General features: G+C 46.9%; 1 protein-coding gene across 4 annotated transcripts in view; it reads left to right on the plus strand.

The window, feature by feature from the left end:
• The first annotated feature begins 673 nt into the window (after positions 1 to 673).
• The window catches only part of URB1 (URB1 ribosome biogenesis homolog), a 95,161-nt gene continuing 81,335 nt past the window's right edge, over positions 674 to 14,499 (plus strand). For all 4 annotated transcript variants that reach the window (XR_009209625.1, XM_032174704.2, XM_032174705.2 and 1 more), the window contains exons 1-4: positions 674 to 915; positions 8,117 to 8,256; positions 9,359 to 9,510; positions 10,266 to 10,398. Coding sequence is in view for 3 of the 4 variants with exons in the window: in XM_032174704.2 (XP_032030595.1) it covers positions 774 to 915; positions 8,117 to 8,256; positions 9,359 to 9,510; positions 10,266 to 10,398 (567 nt within the window). In the remaining variant the exon portion in view is untranslated. The remainder of the gene's footprint in view (positions 916 to 8,116; positions 8,257 to 9,358; positions 9,511 to 10,265; positions 10,399 to 14,499) is intronic.

Genomic DNA, 14,499 nt, shown 5'->3' on the forward strand with positions numbered 1-14,499 from the left:
TTACAGACGTTACTTCGTTTGGTCTTCTCCTCCCACCCTGCACAGCGCAAAGAGCCCATCAGTTTGCGGAAGTCTGGGGTGGAGGACAGTCCGGAGTGACATGCTACCAGACCAGTCGATCTGGTTCGGGCTGTGACATAAGCTAGGGGTCGAAGTCAGGGGCACCCGCACAGGTGGACCTGCTTGGCACATAGCCAAGGCGAATCCAACTTCCCGGCCAGCCGCCAGGGCCTCGAATTGGCAAAGTATCGAATCCTGTTGTGTGCGAAGCAAGCTCTTCATGCGACACCTTCAGGGCGACCTCGAGTCAAGAACTACTCATTGTGCTGCTTGGACGCGCCAGGGCCCGGGTCTTCGTGGACCGGCCAGACCAGGAGTGAAAGGTCTGGGAGTTCTTCTGGCCAAGAGCACCCGAAGAGCCACCGGGATCAGAAGTGTGCCCCGGTGGACCCCAAACCCTGCAGCCAGGGGCGGGGGATGTCGTGGAGTGTCCGCTCGCCCCATGCCGTGACCGCGACAGCAAACTCACATGGAACCCCAAGACTCCGGATCCCCATCGGCCCGCCCCTTCTGCAGGCCACGCCCCTTCCGCCGGTCCCAGCCTCGCGCGTGTCTGCCCCTTCCGCCGGCCTTTCCCCGAGCCCCGCCTCTTCCGCCAGCCCCGCCCCTTCCTGCCCCATGTGGGCCTGAAGCGCGTGTCTGCTGTCTGTGCTAGTGCTCTTGCCGGGTCCCCTCAGGTGTGTCGTTCCCGTCGCGCTTCCGCCCTCTCGGCCATGGGGGTCCCCAAGAGGAAGGCCTCGGGCGGCCAGGACGGCGCGGCTTCCTCCGCGGGTGCAGCCAAGCGGACCCGCAAAGAAGAGCTCACGGGCGTGCGGTTCAAGGCTCAGCTGAAGGACCCGCAGGGCCCCGGGCCAGGTGAGTCCGGGGCGGCAGGCGCTGGGTCGGGAGCACAGGCTGGCGAGGCGGCCTCCGTGTGCCGGGCATAGCCCCTCCTTTCTGCAGCTTTCGGGTCACCTAGGCTCAGTGGCAAGCCTCTGGTTTGCAGAAAACTGAGGTTCAGGACTGCTGTGTACTTCCTTGCTCTGGACTGTCGGCGACAGCGAGAGGGCCCCGACTTGCTTGATTGGGACGTTTCATGTTACAGCACATTTATTTCCCTTGCCCAGGCAGCGTCGCGGTCGCGGTATGGGGCGAGCGGACACTCCACGACATCCCCCGCCCCTGGCTGCAGGGTTTGGGGTCCACCGGGGCAGCTCTAAAACCTCTTTATTGCAGTTGTCAGGGAAGTAAATGAAGTGTCCTTCTTTATTGAGTCCTTACTGAGTCAGCTCAGGACGGTTCATGAGACAGTTTGCTACTCCTTGGGCGGTCAGCACCGTTTTCAATAGCTTCCATTCCCCAACACTCATACTGACTTGATAACTTGTAACAAGCTACTAGAAGCCACCACAGCTACTTGTCAGTTGACCAGGAATGGGCCAGTGACTGAGATGGAGCCGACTGTATAATTTAATTACACTTTTTATAAAGTGTGACCACCCTTCACGACTACTTGTAATCGTTTGGAAAGTAACATGGTTTGGGAAAAACGCAATTGAACGTGTTGCCATGTGGAAGCATTGCTCTAAAATAAAACAGTGGCAGTTTTTCTCTCAGGTTAAATAAATTATTAAATTAATGGCCAAAATATCTTCAACTTCCAATTTTTGTCCTGATTTTTTTTTTAAACAGACAGGGTCTTGCTCTGTTGCCCAGGCTGAAGTGCAGTGGCATGATCACAGCTCACTGCAGCCTTGAACTTCTGGGCTTAAGCTGTCCTCCCACCTCAGCCTCCCAAGTAGCTGAGATTGTAGGTGCACACCACCATGCCCAGCTATTTTTTGTTTGTTTGTTTGTTTGTTTACTTTTTGTATAGATGGAATCTCATTATGTTGTCCAGGCTGCCCTCGAACTCCCAGTCTCAAGCAATCCTCCCACCTTGTCTTCACAAAGGGCTGGGAGTATAGGTATGAGCCACCATACCTGGCCTGTTTTTAAACTTTGATACCTGTACTTGCTAGTCACAGCTAGGAAGATGATACTTACTTAGCATAGAGTTATATATTTCCGAATTCATTAAGTATTACTAGAGGCTATTATTTGCTACGGTAGAGATAAAGTGATGAATAAAAATCTCAAAAAGCCTCTGCCATTGTGGGGCTTACAAACAGTCGAGTGGGGCAGGCAGATATTGGTCACTAAAATCACATACATACAGTTTCAAGCACGAGTTTTCCAAAGGAGAGGTACATGGTGTCTGAGGGTGTTTAACAGGCCTTGGATCTAATCTGGGAGCTCAAAGAAGGCTCCCCTGAGGAAGTGGCTTTTCTTTTCTCTTCTTTTTTTTTTTTTAAATTATACTTTGTTTTAGGGTACATGTGCACAACATGCAGGTTTGTTACATATGTACACATGTGCCATGTTGGTGTGCTGCACCCATTAACTCGTCATTTAACATTAAGTATATCTCCTAATGCTGTCCCTCCTCCTTCCACCCACCCCACAACAGGCCCCGGTGTGTGATGTTCCCCTTCCTGTGTCCAAGTGTTCTCATTGTTCAATTCCCACCTGTGAGTGAGAACATGTGGTGTTTGGTTTTTTGTCCTTGCGATAGTTTGCTGAGAATGATGGTTTCCAGCTTCATCCATGTCCCTACAAATGACATGAACTCCTGATTTTTTATGGCTGCATAGTATTCCATGGTGTATATGTGCCACATTTTCTTAATCCAGCCTATCAGTGTTGGACATTTGGGTTGATTCCAAGTCTTTGCTATTGTGAATAGTGCCGCAGTAAACATACGTGTGCATGTGTCTTGATAGCAGCGTGATTTATAATCCTTTGGGTATATACCCAGTAATGGGATGGCTGGGTCAAATGGTATTTCTAGTTCTAGATCCCTGAGGAATCGCCACACTGACTTCCACAATGGTTGAACTAGTTTACACTCCCACCAACAGTGTAAAAGTGTTCCTATTTCTCCACATCCTCTCCAGCACCTGTTGTTTCCCCACTTTTTAATGATGGCCATTCTAACTGGTGTGAGATGGTATCTCATTGTGGTTTTGATTTGCATTTCTCTGATGGATCTAATTAAACTAAAGAGCTTCTGCACAGCAAAAGAAACTACCGTGAGAGTGAACAGGCAACCTACAGAATGGGAGAAAATTTTTGCAATCTACTCATTTGACAAAGGGCTAATATCCAGAATCTACAATGAACTCAAACAAATTTACAAGAAAAAAACAAACAACCCCATCAAAAAGTGGGTGAAGGATATGAACAGACACTTCTCAAAAGAAGACATTTATGCAGCCAAAAGACACATGAAAAAATGCTCATCATCACTGGCCATCAGAGGAAGTGGCTTTTCAAAAGGATTGTAGGATGGGACAGGGACAGGAACCTTTCTGGCAGAAGAAAGAGCACGTTTAATTGTTAAAAAGATGTAGTATCTGTATTTCATGGTCTTGTACAGAGAGCCTCATGACGTTCAGGTGCTACATCATTTGAACACATGTCAGAAGGAAACCCGGATTGACAGGGCATGGGTGTAGATGAGTAGTTGAAAGATGGGGCAAAGCTGAGTCAATGGGTGAAAGTGTGGATCCCTTGTTTGAGGCTGTGTTGAACTTGTGTTTGAATCTGGTCTGTATCTTGGATTCTCTCCTCCTCTCTTCCTCTTGATATGCTCTCATAACCTATGATAGGGTTGCTGGAAGATCAGGGAAGTGAAGTTGATGGCTGTTAGGAGACTTTGTTTTCACCAGGCATGTGAGGGAAGGGTTCTGATGATGCTCCCTTCGTGTAGTGGAGGAACAAGAGCTGCCGGGTTAGATTGGTAAGGACTGAGGATATTCCAGAGTGGATCAGTGTCAGCCTATGGGAGGATCCCCCATCAAGAAGGGTTTGGCTCTAAGCCAGTTCCTTTGAAAGTGTTTGCCCATGACTCCACTGGTGATAGAGAAAAGACCATACTGTAAGAGAGTACACTAATGGTTAAACTCTTGATCTCCTTCTCCCCACATTGCTTCTGGTTTCCCCACTGCATAAGTGGTAATTCTGATTAGCTGGATGTTCCTGCCAGAACCCTCCGTCTGCATCAGTCTATCCCCTGGCCTTGGTGGTTGATTCTCCTCCTGAGAATTTCTGGAATCTGTCTGCTCCCCCTCTTTCCTTCATCATCAATCTAGTCCAGGCATCATCAGTCCCTGCTGGGACCGCGGCTGGAGTTGCCCAGAGTTGGTCTCTCTTGCTCTTGCTTCCCTACAGCCCATGCTGTGTGCAGCAGTCGGATGATTCTTCAGAACTCCAAATCTGATTATGTCACTCCCTCATGACACCCTTCAGTGGTATCCCACTGCCCTTAGGATAAAATCCAAAGTCATTTCCTTTGCTTCATCTAGCCCCGCCTGCTTCTTTGACTTCATCTCAGGCTGCCCTCCCCACTCACTCAATCACCCCTCACCACTCACCTGGCTCCAGTGTACCCTCCAGCCTTGGGGCCTGGAATGTGGTCTCACCCTCTGCCCCCTCAATACTTAACATTTACTATTATTAATAATAGGTTCAGCATTACTTCTTCAGAGGAAACCTTCCCAACCCTCTAATCTAGATCATGTTCCCTAGTTACAGTCCTCATTACACTCTTGATGTTTGCTTCATAGCACTTACTACAGGTGCTATATGTGTCTGTGTAAGTGATTGCGGTAGGTGCTTAATAAATACATTGGTCTCTATCATTAGACTGTAAGGACCATGTGGATAGAGGCCATTTCTAATTTGCTCACCAGCACGTCTCGGGCACCCCCTGTGATGCCTGGAGCACCTGGTAGGTGCCCAGTAAATGGTGTATGGAAAGATGAACCCGTAAAGACGGCAAACGTAACAGGCCAGCAGTTTCCACCGTGTAATACTCTGGAATGCTGGGAGTTACATGCTAGAGTTTGGCGAATAATTCCTTTAAAAAGAGTAAGTAGTTGCACTGCTCTTTCTGTATTAACAGCCCTTACTATCACTTGCATTCTGTGTTTTCTTGAGGGACAGAGGAAGTATTATTTATGACTCCAGGGTTCCTGTGCCGACTGAACTCCTGTGACTCACAGTCACCTCGGCCAGAACACCCATGGCTCTTGCTCATAATCACCACCAGACCATGCTGCAGACGGCGGCAATGGAGTCTGGCCCTGATGCTCAGAGCAGCGCCTGGCATAGCAGATGCACTTGCTCGGTGACTGTTAAAGGAATGACGGTGGTTGGTGCAGAAAATGTTGCAGCATAAAATGGGAACTGAAAACACCTGTGAGGCTGGCAGAGGCCGAATGTGACTGGATTTTCACTGCTGCTGCTGAGGACACCTGGGGGGCTGCTTATGTTTTGAGGGTTTACCTTGCCCTAAGTGTGATGCTGGATGCTTTATGTGTAAATTAGCCTTTTTACGCTTCATACAAACCCTGTCAGGTAGGTTCTGTTCTTGTTCCGTTATACAGGTGAGGTACCCAAAGCTCTTGAGTTCAGTGCCTTACTCAGTACCATGCAGCTAGTAAGTGGCTGAGCGGGGATTCGTGCCCAGGAGTCTGGCTCCATTTTTTGTTCTTTTCTGGTACGTTTTTGGTGTAAGGTCCTGCTCATGCGTCCTCGGGCAGATGTTGCTTAGCAGCATCAGGGACTTGAATCTGAGACACGCAGAATTGCTGTCCAAGAGGAAGGATGTGTTGGTCCTCTCTGCTCAGCTAGTGGAGCTCACCTGCAGTACCAAGCCCTGTTCTGGGCCTCATGCTTCAAGGGAACATAGAGAGTGACCTGAACACAGAAGGGTCTCGAAACTGTCATTTCTGGAGAGAGGTTAAAGGAAGTGTTTGGTCTTCAGAGGTGCCGACTAGGGTGATGGGAGCTGGTGTGGGAAAGAAGGATTAGATCCACTGCCTGTGGCCCCAAGGCAGAAAAGGAAGGACCCCTTAGGGATGCCCAGACACTCCCTAAAGCAGACCCCCCTATTCTGATGTGTCTATGAAGACTGTAGTGTATTTCTTAAAGGTTGTGGCATTTTACATTTTACTGTATTGATAATTACTAAGTGAGTTTTAATAGAAATATTTAGTCCCTTCCTCTGTTTTTTTTTTTTGTTTTGTTTTGTTTTGTTTTTTTTTTTTTTGAATAAGGTGAAGTCTCCACTCCCCAGAAGAGATGATGAAGGCCCCAGTAAGATGTGTTACCTTTAGCTTATGCTCTCATGTGGCTTCCAACCCACTGCCATGCCCTGCCTTCCTAGTTTTGAGAAGTGTGGCCCAAAGAGTAGAACCAGAGAGAGGCAGAGTTTTTTTTGTTTTGTTTTGTTTTGTTTTTGAGATGGAGTCTCACTCTGTTGCCAGGCTGGAGTGCAGGGGTGTGATCTCGACTCACTGCAACCACCACCTCCTGGGTTCAGGCAATTCTCTGAGAGGCAGGTTCAAGTGATTCTCTGAAAGGCAGTTTTGTAGAACAGGTTCTGGCGGGAGAATTCTGTGGGCAGTGGCAGACAGGTGGCTTCCAGTTGGTAGGGTGGGGTTGTGGTGGGGGTTCAGATTCAGGTGTCAATGGTGGGGGAGGGGAGGTTGTGTTAATTGCAGGAAGGGTAGTACAATCCTCAGGCTGTTGAGAGGGGAGATTTTTGAATGGAGAACTTCTGGGGTAGCCTTATGGGGAAACACTCGAGTGGGGTGCCCTCCTTTGGGTTTTGAAAGAGCACTGATGTCAGCTGATGCTTGGCATGCTGACCGTGGGCCAGGTGCAGCACGGACACTCCATGTGCCAGTGCACTCAGAGCAGCAGGCGTCAGCTCCATTGCATGAGCAGAAATCATCCAGTTCGTGAAGGGAGAATATGGGCTCTGGAGCCAGACTGCCTGGATTGGAGTCCTGGCTCTGCCGCTCCTAAGCTGTGTACCTTTGGACAAGGGCCTCAGTTTTCTCATCTGTGAAATACTAGTACCTAGGGAAAAAAATACTCGTACCTAGGGTGGAGGGTTGCAGTGAGAATTAACTGATGTCATGTAAGTAAACCTCTTGGTAATGTTTCGTTATCATGCTCTATATGGTTTTTCTTGTTATACCCATTCTATAGTTGAGGGAACAAAAGCTATATGGGGATCCAGACGAGTCATTGCCAGACTCAGTACTCAAACCTGGGAGTCACATTGGCACTCAGTTTGTCTCATTCCTTATTGCCTTCATGGTTTCTAAGTGTGTTCATAATGTCCATGTGGATTAATCTACTAGGGCAGCCATAACAAAATACCATAGACTGGGTGGCTTAAACAAGAGGAATTTATTTTCTCATAGTTGTGAAGGCCACGTCCACAATCAAGGCATTAGCGTAGTCACATCCTGGTAAGGGCACGTCCTGGCTTGCAGACAACTGCCCTCTTGCTGTGTCCTCACATGGCCTTTCCTCTGTCCACATGTAGAGAGGGAGCTCTCTGATGTCTCCTTCTCTTATAAGGACACCAATCCTATTAGATTAGGACCTCACCCTCATGAACTCATTTAACCTGAGTTATCTTCTAAAAGGCTATATCTCCAAATACTGTCTTTTTAGGGCTTAGGGTTTCCTTCTTTTTTTTTTTTTTTCCTGAGACAGAGTCTTGCTCTGTCACCTAGGCTGGAGTGCAATGGCACAGTCTCGGCTCACTGTAACCTCTGCCTCCTGAGTTCAAACAATTCTCCTGCCTCAGCCTCCCAAGTAGCTGGGACTACAGGTATGTGCCACCACACCTGGCTAATTTTTGTATTTTTAGTAGAGAGGGGGTTTCACCATGTTGGCCAGGCTGGTCTCGAACTCCTGACCTCAGGTGATCCGCCCACCTCGCCCTCCCAAAGTGCTGGGATTACAGGCGTGAGCCACCGCACCCGGCCGGGTTTAGGGTTTCAACATGAAGTTTGGAGAGGAACGGTTAAGTTGATAGCATTCATAGTAGCTTCTGTGCAGTGTGGGTGGATCGGAGAAGGTCACAGAATAGGGAAAGCAGGTTGCAGTGGTGGCTGTGATTGTTTCTAAGAAGACTGACCTTGTTAACGTTTGAACATAACTTTTTTTTCAGGCTTGGAAGCGTTTGTGTCTGCTGCCAAGAAGCTACCACAAGAAGATGTGTATGATGTTGTGGAAGGGTATATAAAGATTTCTGTTGAGTGTGCGGAAATTTTCCAGCTCCTAAGTGGAGAGAAACGACCTGAAAGTGAAGTATGTTTTTCCTTACATGGCTTGATGAAGAGAAGAAAAGTTAATGCTGCTGTTAAGTTTGATGAGGAAAAATGTGGTAGAAATTTCCATTACCAACTTTCTATAGAAAATGATGCTTTGTCCCTGTGCTCTAGGAATGTATTCATTTTTTGCCTCCATGACCTTTGAAAGCATTTTAGTGGAAAATTCTCACTTATTATTAACATTTGATGAATGATATCAGAAGGATCTTAGATTCCTAATCAAAATATACTTGGTTTCAGTATGGTTTATTTAAACGAAAGGGAAACAGATAAACACATGGTGTCACAGACTCACAACACATAATGAATTGATGATTGTTTTCTGATTCCAAAGAGATTGAACACTGGGATATTTATGTGCCTGTTGAAATCTCAGTGTTATTGCTATAAGGTTGTAGACCTGAGTATCTCTAAAGGAATGAGGCCCAGTCATTAAGAGAATTTTCTTCTCATTTGATTTTCTGTAATTGTAAATAAGCTGTTCTTTCTTTTCTTTTCTTTTCTTTTCCTTCCTTTCTTTCTTTCTTTCTTTCTTTCTTTCTTTCGTTCGTTCGTTCTTTTTTGAGACGGAGTCTCACTCTGTTGCCCAGGCTGGAGTGCAGTGGCGCAGTCCCGGCTCACTGCAAGCTCCGCCTCCTGGGTTCATGCCATTCTCCTGCCTCAGCCTCCCAAGTAGGTGGGACTACAGGCGCCCGCCACCACGCCCGGCTAATTTTTTGTATTTTTAGTAGAGATGGGGTTTCACCGTGTTAGCTAGGATGATTTTGATCTCCTGACCTCATGATCTGCCCACCTCGGCCTCCCAAAGTGCTGGGATTACAGGCGTGAGCCACCACGCCCGGCCCTAACAAGCTGTTCTTTATTTTGCTGGACTGTGGGAGTGGGGCTACATGGAGAGCCTGGGTCCTGCAGGTCAGCCTGCCAAGCTGTCACCTTTGACTCAGGATCTGGGTGGGCCTCATCCTGCATGTTGAAGGCTTTAAGCCTACAAGTAACTGTGGCTAAGACAAAAGGAGCATATATGTACAGGAGGAAAGGAAATGAGACGATTTCTAAGCATTTCAATTCTGTCTTTGCAGACAATGTTAATATTTCAAGTTTTTGAGGCCATATTATTGCGGACAGCAAGTGATCTTTCACATCTCCATGTTGTGGGAACCAACATTGTGAAAAAGCTGATGAACAACCACATGAAGCTCATCTGTGAGTCCCTGTTTGCCTCGGGTTACAGGTAGGCAGTCTGCCTTCGCGTGGCAAAGGATGGGCCTTTGGGTTTGGTCTGCATTCAGCTCTCCGCAGGTGCATTTGGTCATTACCTTTATGGCTAGAGGAGAGCTGAGCTGTTTCCGAGGCCACAGTGACTGAGTCTCTGCCCCCTTCCTTTGTGGACCAGCCCTGGCTGTCTCTGACTCCTCTCTTGCTTACCCCTTGTCCCTCTTGTCCTGCCTGCTACTGTCCTTGCTGCTATATCTGTTGACTGACTCCCTCTACTGGAATCCTAGGTGCATGTGGCAGGGCCTTGCCTGTGTCATAAAATGCCACCTTCCCAGCACCTAGAACAGGGCCTTGCACGTAGCAGGTGCTCAAAAAACCATGGAATCTGGGTAACTGCAGAACGGAAAGACAGCCAAGAGCTTGCGTTCGGGGATGCCTTTGGGAAGAAGTCGTACTCTGTATTCTGCAGTCACAGGGACTGAGGTGTGGTCTATTGATCACACGATGGCTCACTCCAGAGAGAAATTTCCATCTTCTTCAAATCTTGCGTTTATATTCTTAATCCTACTTAGTTTTAATTTTTAGCCTTATTTTGAATCTTCATGCTTTTTTTTTTCTTTTTCCTTGAAAGAAGAGCATGTCTTTTTCCTTCTTTTTTTCTGGTTTGGGGATAGCAAATAACACAAGCAGCTTGCAGCTGGCTTTGTGGTGTGGCGGCTCTGTGCTTCTGCTGTTCTTGACGTGTCTGATTTCCTCTGGTTCCCTGTGCAGGTTGGCTCGCGCCTGCCTGAGCTTGATGGCTGCCATGGTGACCCAGGGTCCGGAAGCTGCCAGGGACGTCTGCAGCCATTTTGATTTGAATAAAAAGACCTTGTACACCCTGGTGACCAAGAGGGATTCAAAGGTGAGGGGACCACAGTGTCTCATGCCTTCCATGGGTCCCCTTCCCTTGGAGGACTGTAGTGGTTTTTCCTCCATTCTTGGGCCCTGATCCCCACACAGATGAAATGAGAGGTGTTTATGTAGAAGGGTGTGTGTCAGCAGCCACAGGATCTGTCTGTGAGGACAGGACTCACTTCAGACTGGCGATAGGGCCAGAACCTGGCAGAGCCTGAACAATGGGGACATCTGAGGGAGCTCCTGCGGGCTGAGTGGCGCAGGGCCTTCCTGGTTGTGAAGATGACTTCGCTGTGGGCATCTCCTCTCCTGAGGAAACGAAATACCCTCCATGTGCCCATGGCCCTGAAGCTTGTAGCGTGTGTCCCAGTCCTCTTTTCCTGTTCTGCCCACCTCAGAGAAAGCCCTTGAAGCTCTAAGCCAGTGACGTCCTGAAAGAGGACTTTTATGGCTTTTTAATAAGTGACTTTTGCCTCCCAGTTACAATCTCGTGATGGGTAAGGGTTGGATTGTGCCCAAGAAAATGGGAGTGTGGATGGTTGGTTTTCAGGAAACCTGTGAAACAAAAATTCCCTGGTGGCTTTTGAAATTTCACTTGGGTTTGGAAAGGTTCTTGGGAAGCAGGCACACTTTGAGGACTCCTGAGCTTGAGAGAGGGCATCCTCCGATCGTGTGTGCCGGCTGCAGGTTGTCTGTCGAAGGGCCTCTTCTGGTTGCCATATCAGCTCCCCTGCTGGAATTCAGTGCTGTGAACAGCCCTGGCCAGAGTGTCACCCTCTTCCTGAACGTAAAGAATAAGGGGACAGGTATCAGCCCATCCCATCTGCCGTGGTGGAGAACCACATTAGAATAATTCACTTCTATAACCGTGTGCTGCCTTGTTCTGTCAGTATCCCTGGGAACTAAGAGTTTCTACATTGCCGGGAATTGGACTAAAGGGTTGATAATACCAAGTAGCTTTTATGGCTCTGTGAGACTGGCCTGGTGTTGAGGGTTTTACTGGAATTGCAAATAAGGTATTCTCTAAGGAAAAAAAATCCAGGTCTTAATGTCTCTTAGATACTACGCTTTATCAATGTGTCAACAAATTCCATTCAATGAGTAATGGCTCCTGACATTTTAAATACGTTTCTAATAAAAAGAATGTGTGTGCTATTTGCAGACTAGGGCAGATATCACGGTTCTTTGGTCTTACCTGGCAGTAAGCCTGGCAGTAATTATCCATCACATGCCCTCCCCACCCATGTCTTTTGATCTCAGCCCTTCCAGCTATCTAAGTGAAATAGACTTTAGGAGCCCAGACAGCGTGGGAAAGGGCTTCCCCTCCTGAACCCCAGCTGCAGGGCCACGCACGAGCCGTTTCATCTCAGGGTCTCAGGGCACATTATTTTACCTCTCCAGGATCTGTAAAATGGGAGTTACAGTCAAGTTGAAAGTGTTTTTACTTTCATTGTGTAATCTGTAATAAGTATCTTAGATACCTTGTATGTTATAGGAAATGGAGCTGAGACATTACATTTAATAAGGAACTGTTAGGAACATTTAAAAATAGAGCGGCGTGAGGAACCCCTGTACCAGCTGTCCAGCTTCAGCCACTGTCCCCACCCTCCACCTTTTCAGTTTCCTTTGGGGCAGTCAATTATAGCAAATCCCAGACGTGAATCATATTTCACTATAAATATTTCAGCATGTACTCTAACAGAAAAAGACCTCTTAAAGAACAGAAACCACAGTGCCATTATCACGCCTAACACATTAATAATTTCTCACTATCATCTGTTACTCAGTTTGGTCTCAGGTTTTTTCCATCTCAAAAATGTTTTTACACTTTGTGATTCAGATCAGGATCCAAACAAAGTCTACATTACATTTGGTTGATATGTTTCTTAAATATCTTTGATCCCTTTTGAGTCTTTGAGTTTTTCTCCCTGACGCCATCACCTGCTTTTTTTTTTTTTTTTTTTTTTTTTTTAGTGCTATTTAGTTGTTGAAGTGCTGGCAGCGATTTTTTTTAAATGAATATTTGTTAACATTTTGAAGGAAATTATTAAAGCCTCATGAAGAAGGAGGATTGTAGATAATATTCATCCAGCCAAAGAAAGCATTGTTAAAATCCTGTGCCAAAGAGCAGTTTTACCCGATGTATTTTGGTCTATTTTAGACAATGTTTTGCAGAACAAGCCCTGAAGAGTTTAGGACGTTTTCTTCCTGGAATAATAACCCTGTGAGGTCACAGGGTGAGAATGAAGAGCAGGCATGTGGCCCACTTGCCGTAGGAGTGGGACGCCTTTGATGGAGAGGACTGGAGACAGAGGATGGAGCCCCAGGGGACCACAACAGTGGCAGAGCCTAGAGCCTGGGCAGCTGCTAGAGCCTAGAGTGGGCAGCTGCTGTGTCCTGGGAATCTTACCCAGTTCCTCCATCATGTCAGGACAGGAAATTTGGAGTGGTCTGGGATATAAAAGATGGAAGCCAGGAGGTGATAAGTAAATCCCTTTTCATTTATAGATTCATTGCTGGAGGGACCCACAGGAGGTCTAGTTCTGCTGTGTACCAGCAGGATAGAAAGATCTAGAATGGCAGAAAACCTGGACCAGCATTCCAGGGCCCTGACTCCCAGTACTGTTACTTCAGTGGACAAAAAATAGAAGCACAGGAACTTTCCACTAGCAGGGAAAAAACAGAACTTAATTTAATTTTGCCAGGCAAGTTTTAGCATTTTACCAGCACTCATCTGGAGCACAAGGCATGTGTAGATCAAGAAAATTAACTGCTTGAATTAGATGGCATGTTTATTTGAACAATGAGGCATAGAGATGGCTTGGGAGCAGCTTAAGCTTCCTGAGGACAGGGACAACATCTTGGTTAACTTTGCACCCTTCTCTTGGCCTGAGATGATGGCATCTTGAATGGAATGAGTGTTTTATAAAAACTGAATTGGTGGGTTAAGGCACTGGAGCGTTGCTGACACTATGGAAGTACTGCACATTCTCAGCACCAGTGATCATTGTACACAAACTCCTTATTGTGATGAGACACACAGGTCCTCAGAACAGAGAGGATAGTTTGAAGTTCTCAGTTTTGGAAGAAACTCGCATTGGTGTAATAAGGTCGTGCTGAGATGCTGTGTGACATGGACGGGGATAAACTCAATAGATGTAATGAGTGTGCAAGGCCTTGATCCACATATTAGGGAGCATGGGTTGGATAGCCTTCCTTTTCTCCAGAAGAAACATAGACCCAACAAAATAAGATGGAATTAATTAAAGACTTGCACACATACCTAGCTGGTGCCAAGTATGGTCCTTGCACCTTAAGAGAAAGTGAAATGAAAATGGAAAATGCCACAGAATCTTGTGAAGAAGGAAGAACTTCTCTGTAGTTGAACATAAGTAGTATGTTTGTACAATTACTTCTTATCTCAGTTCTGGTACTTAATTAGCTGTGTGACCTCAAGTGAAATTTTTTTTTTTTTTGAGATGGAGTATCCCTCTGTCACCCAGGTTGGAGTGCAGTGGCGCAATCTCTGCTCACTATAACCTCTGCCTCCCGGGCTTAAGTGATTCTCCTGTCTCAGCCTCCCGAGTAGCTGGGATTATAGGCGCCTACCACCATACCCAGCTAATTTTTGTATTTTTAGTAGAGACAGGGTTTCACCATGTTGGCCGGGTTGGTTTCGAACTCCTAACCTCAAGTTATCCACCCTCCTTGGCCTCCCAATGTGCTGGGATTATAGGCATGAGCCACCGTGTCTGGCTGAATTTTTGAACCCTCAGTTTTCTCATCTGTAAAATGGGTGTGGTGTGGGCATCTCTCCCTCAGGCTGTTATGAGGAGTAAATGAGATAACGGATGTGCAGCATTTGGTACAGTGCCTGGCACATAGTAAGCACTCTGTAAACATTGTTCTCCTCCTCCTCCTCCGCATCATCACTGCTACTGCCACCGCCTCTCCTGCTACTACTAAGTGGAACAGAACTATCTGGAAGGCAGAGATCACTCCTTAATTTTCCCAGGCATTTTGGGGTGGTGATTTGTTGTGATATTAACTTATTTCTTGGCAGTGAATGAAGGTATCTTTGCAGTAACTGTGAAGTAGAGAGTAGTGC

The sequence above is a fragment of the Hylobates moloch genome, unplaced genomic scaffold, assembly GCF_009828535.3.
Source record: "Hylobates moloch isolate HMO894 unplaced genomic scaffold, HMol_V3 SCAFFOLD_14, whole genome shotgun sequence".
Taxonomy (NCBI): domain Eukaryota; kingdom Metazoa; phylum Chordata; class Mammalia; order Primates; family Hylobatidae; genus Hylobates; species Hylobates moloch.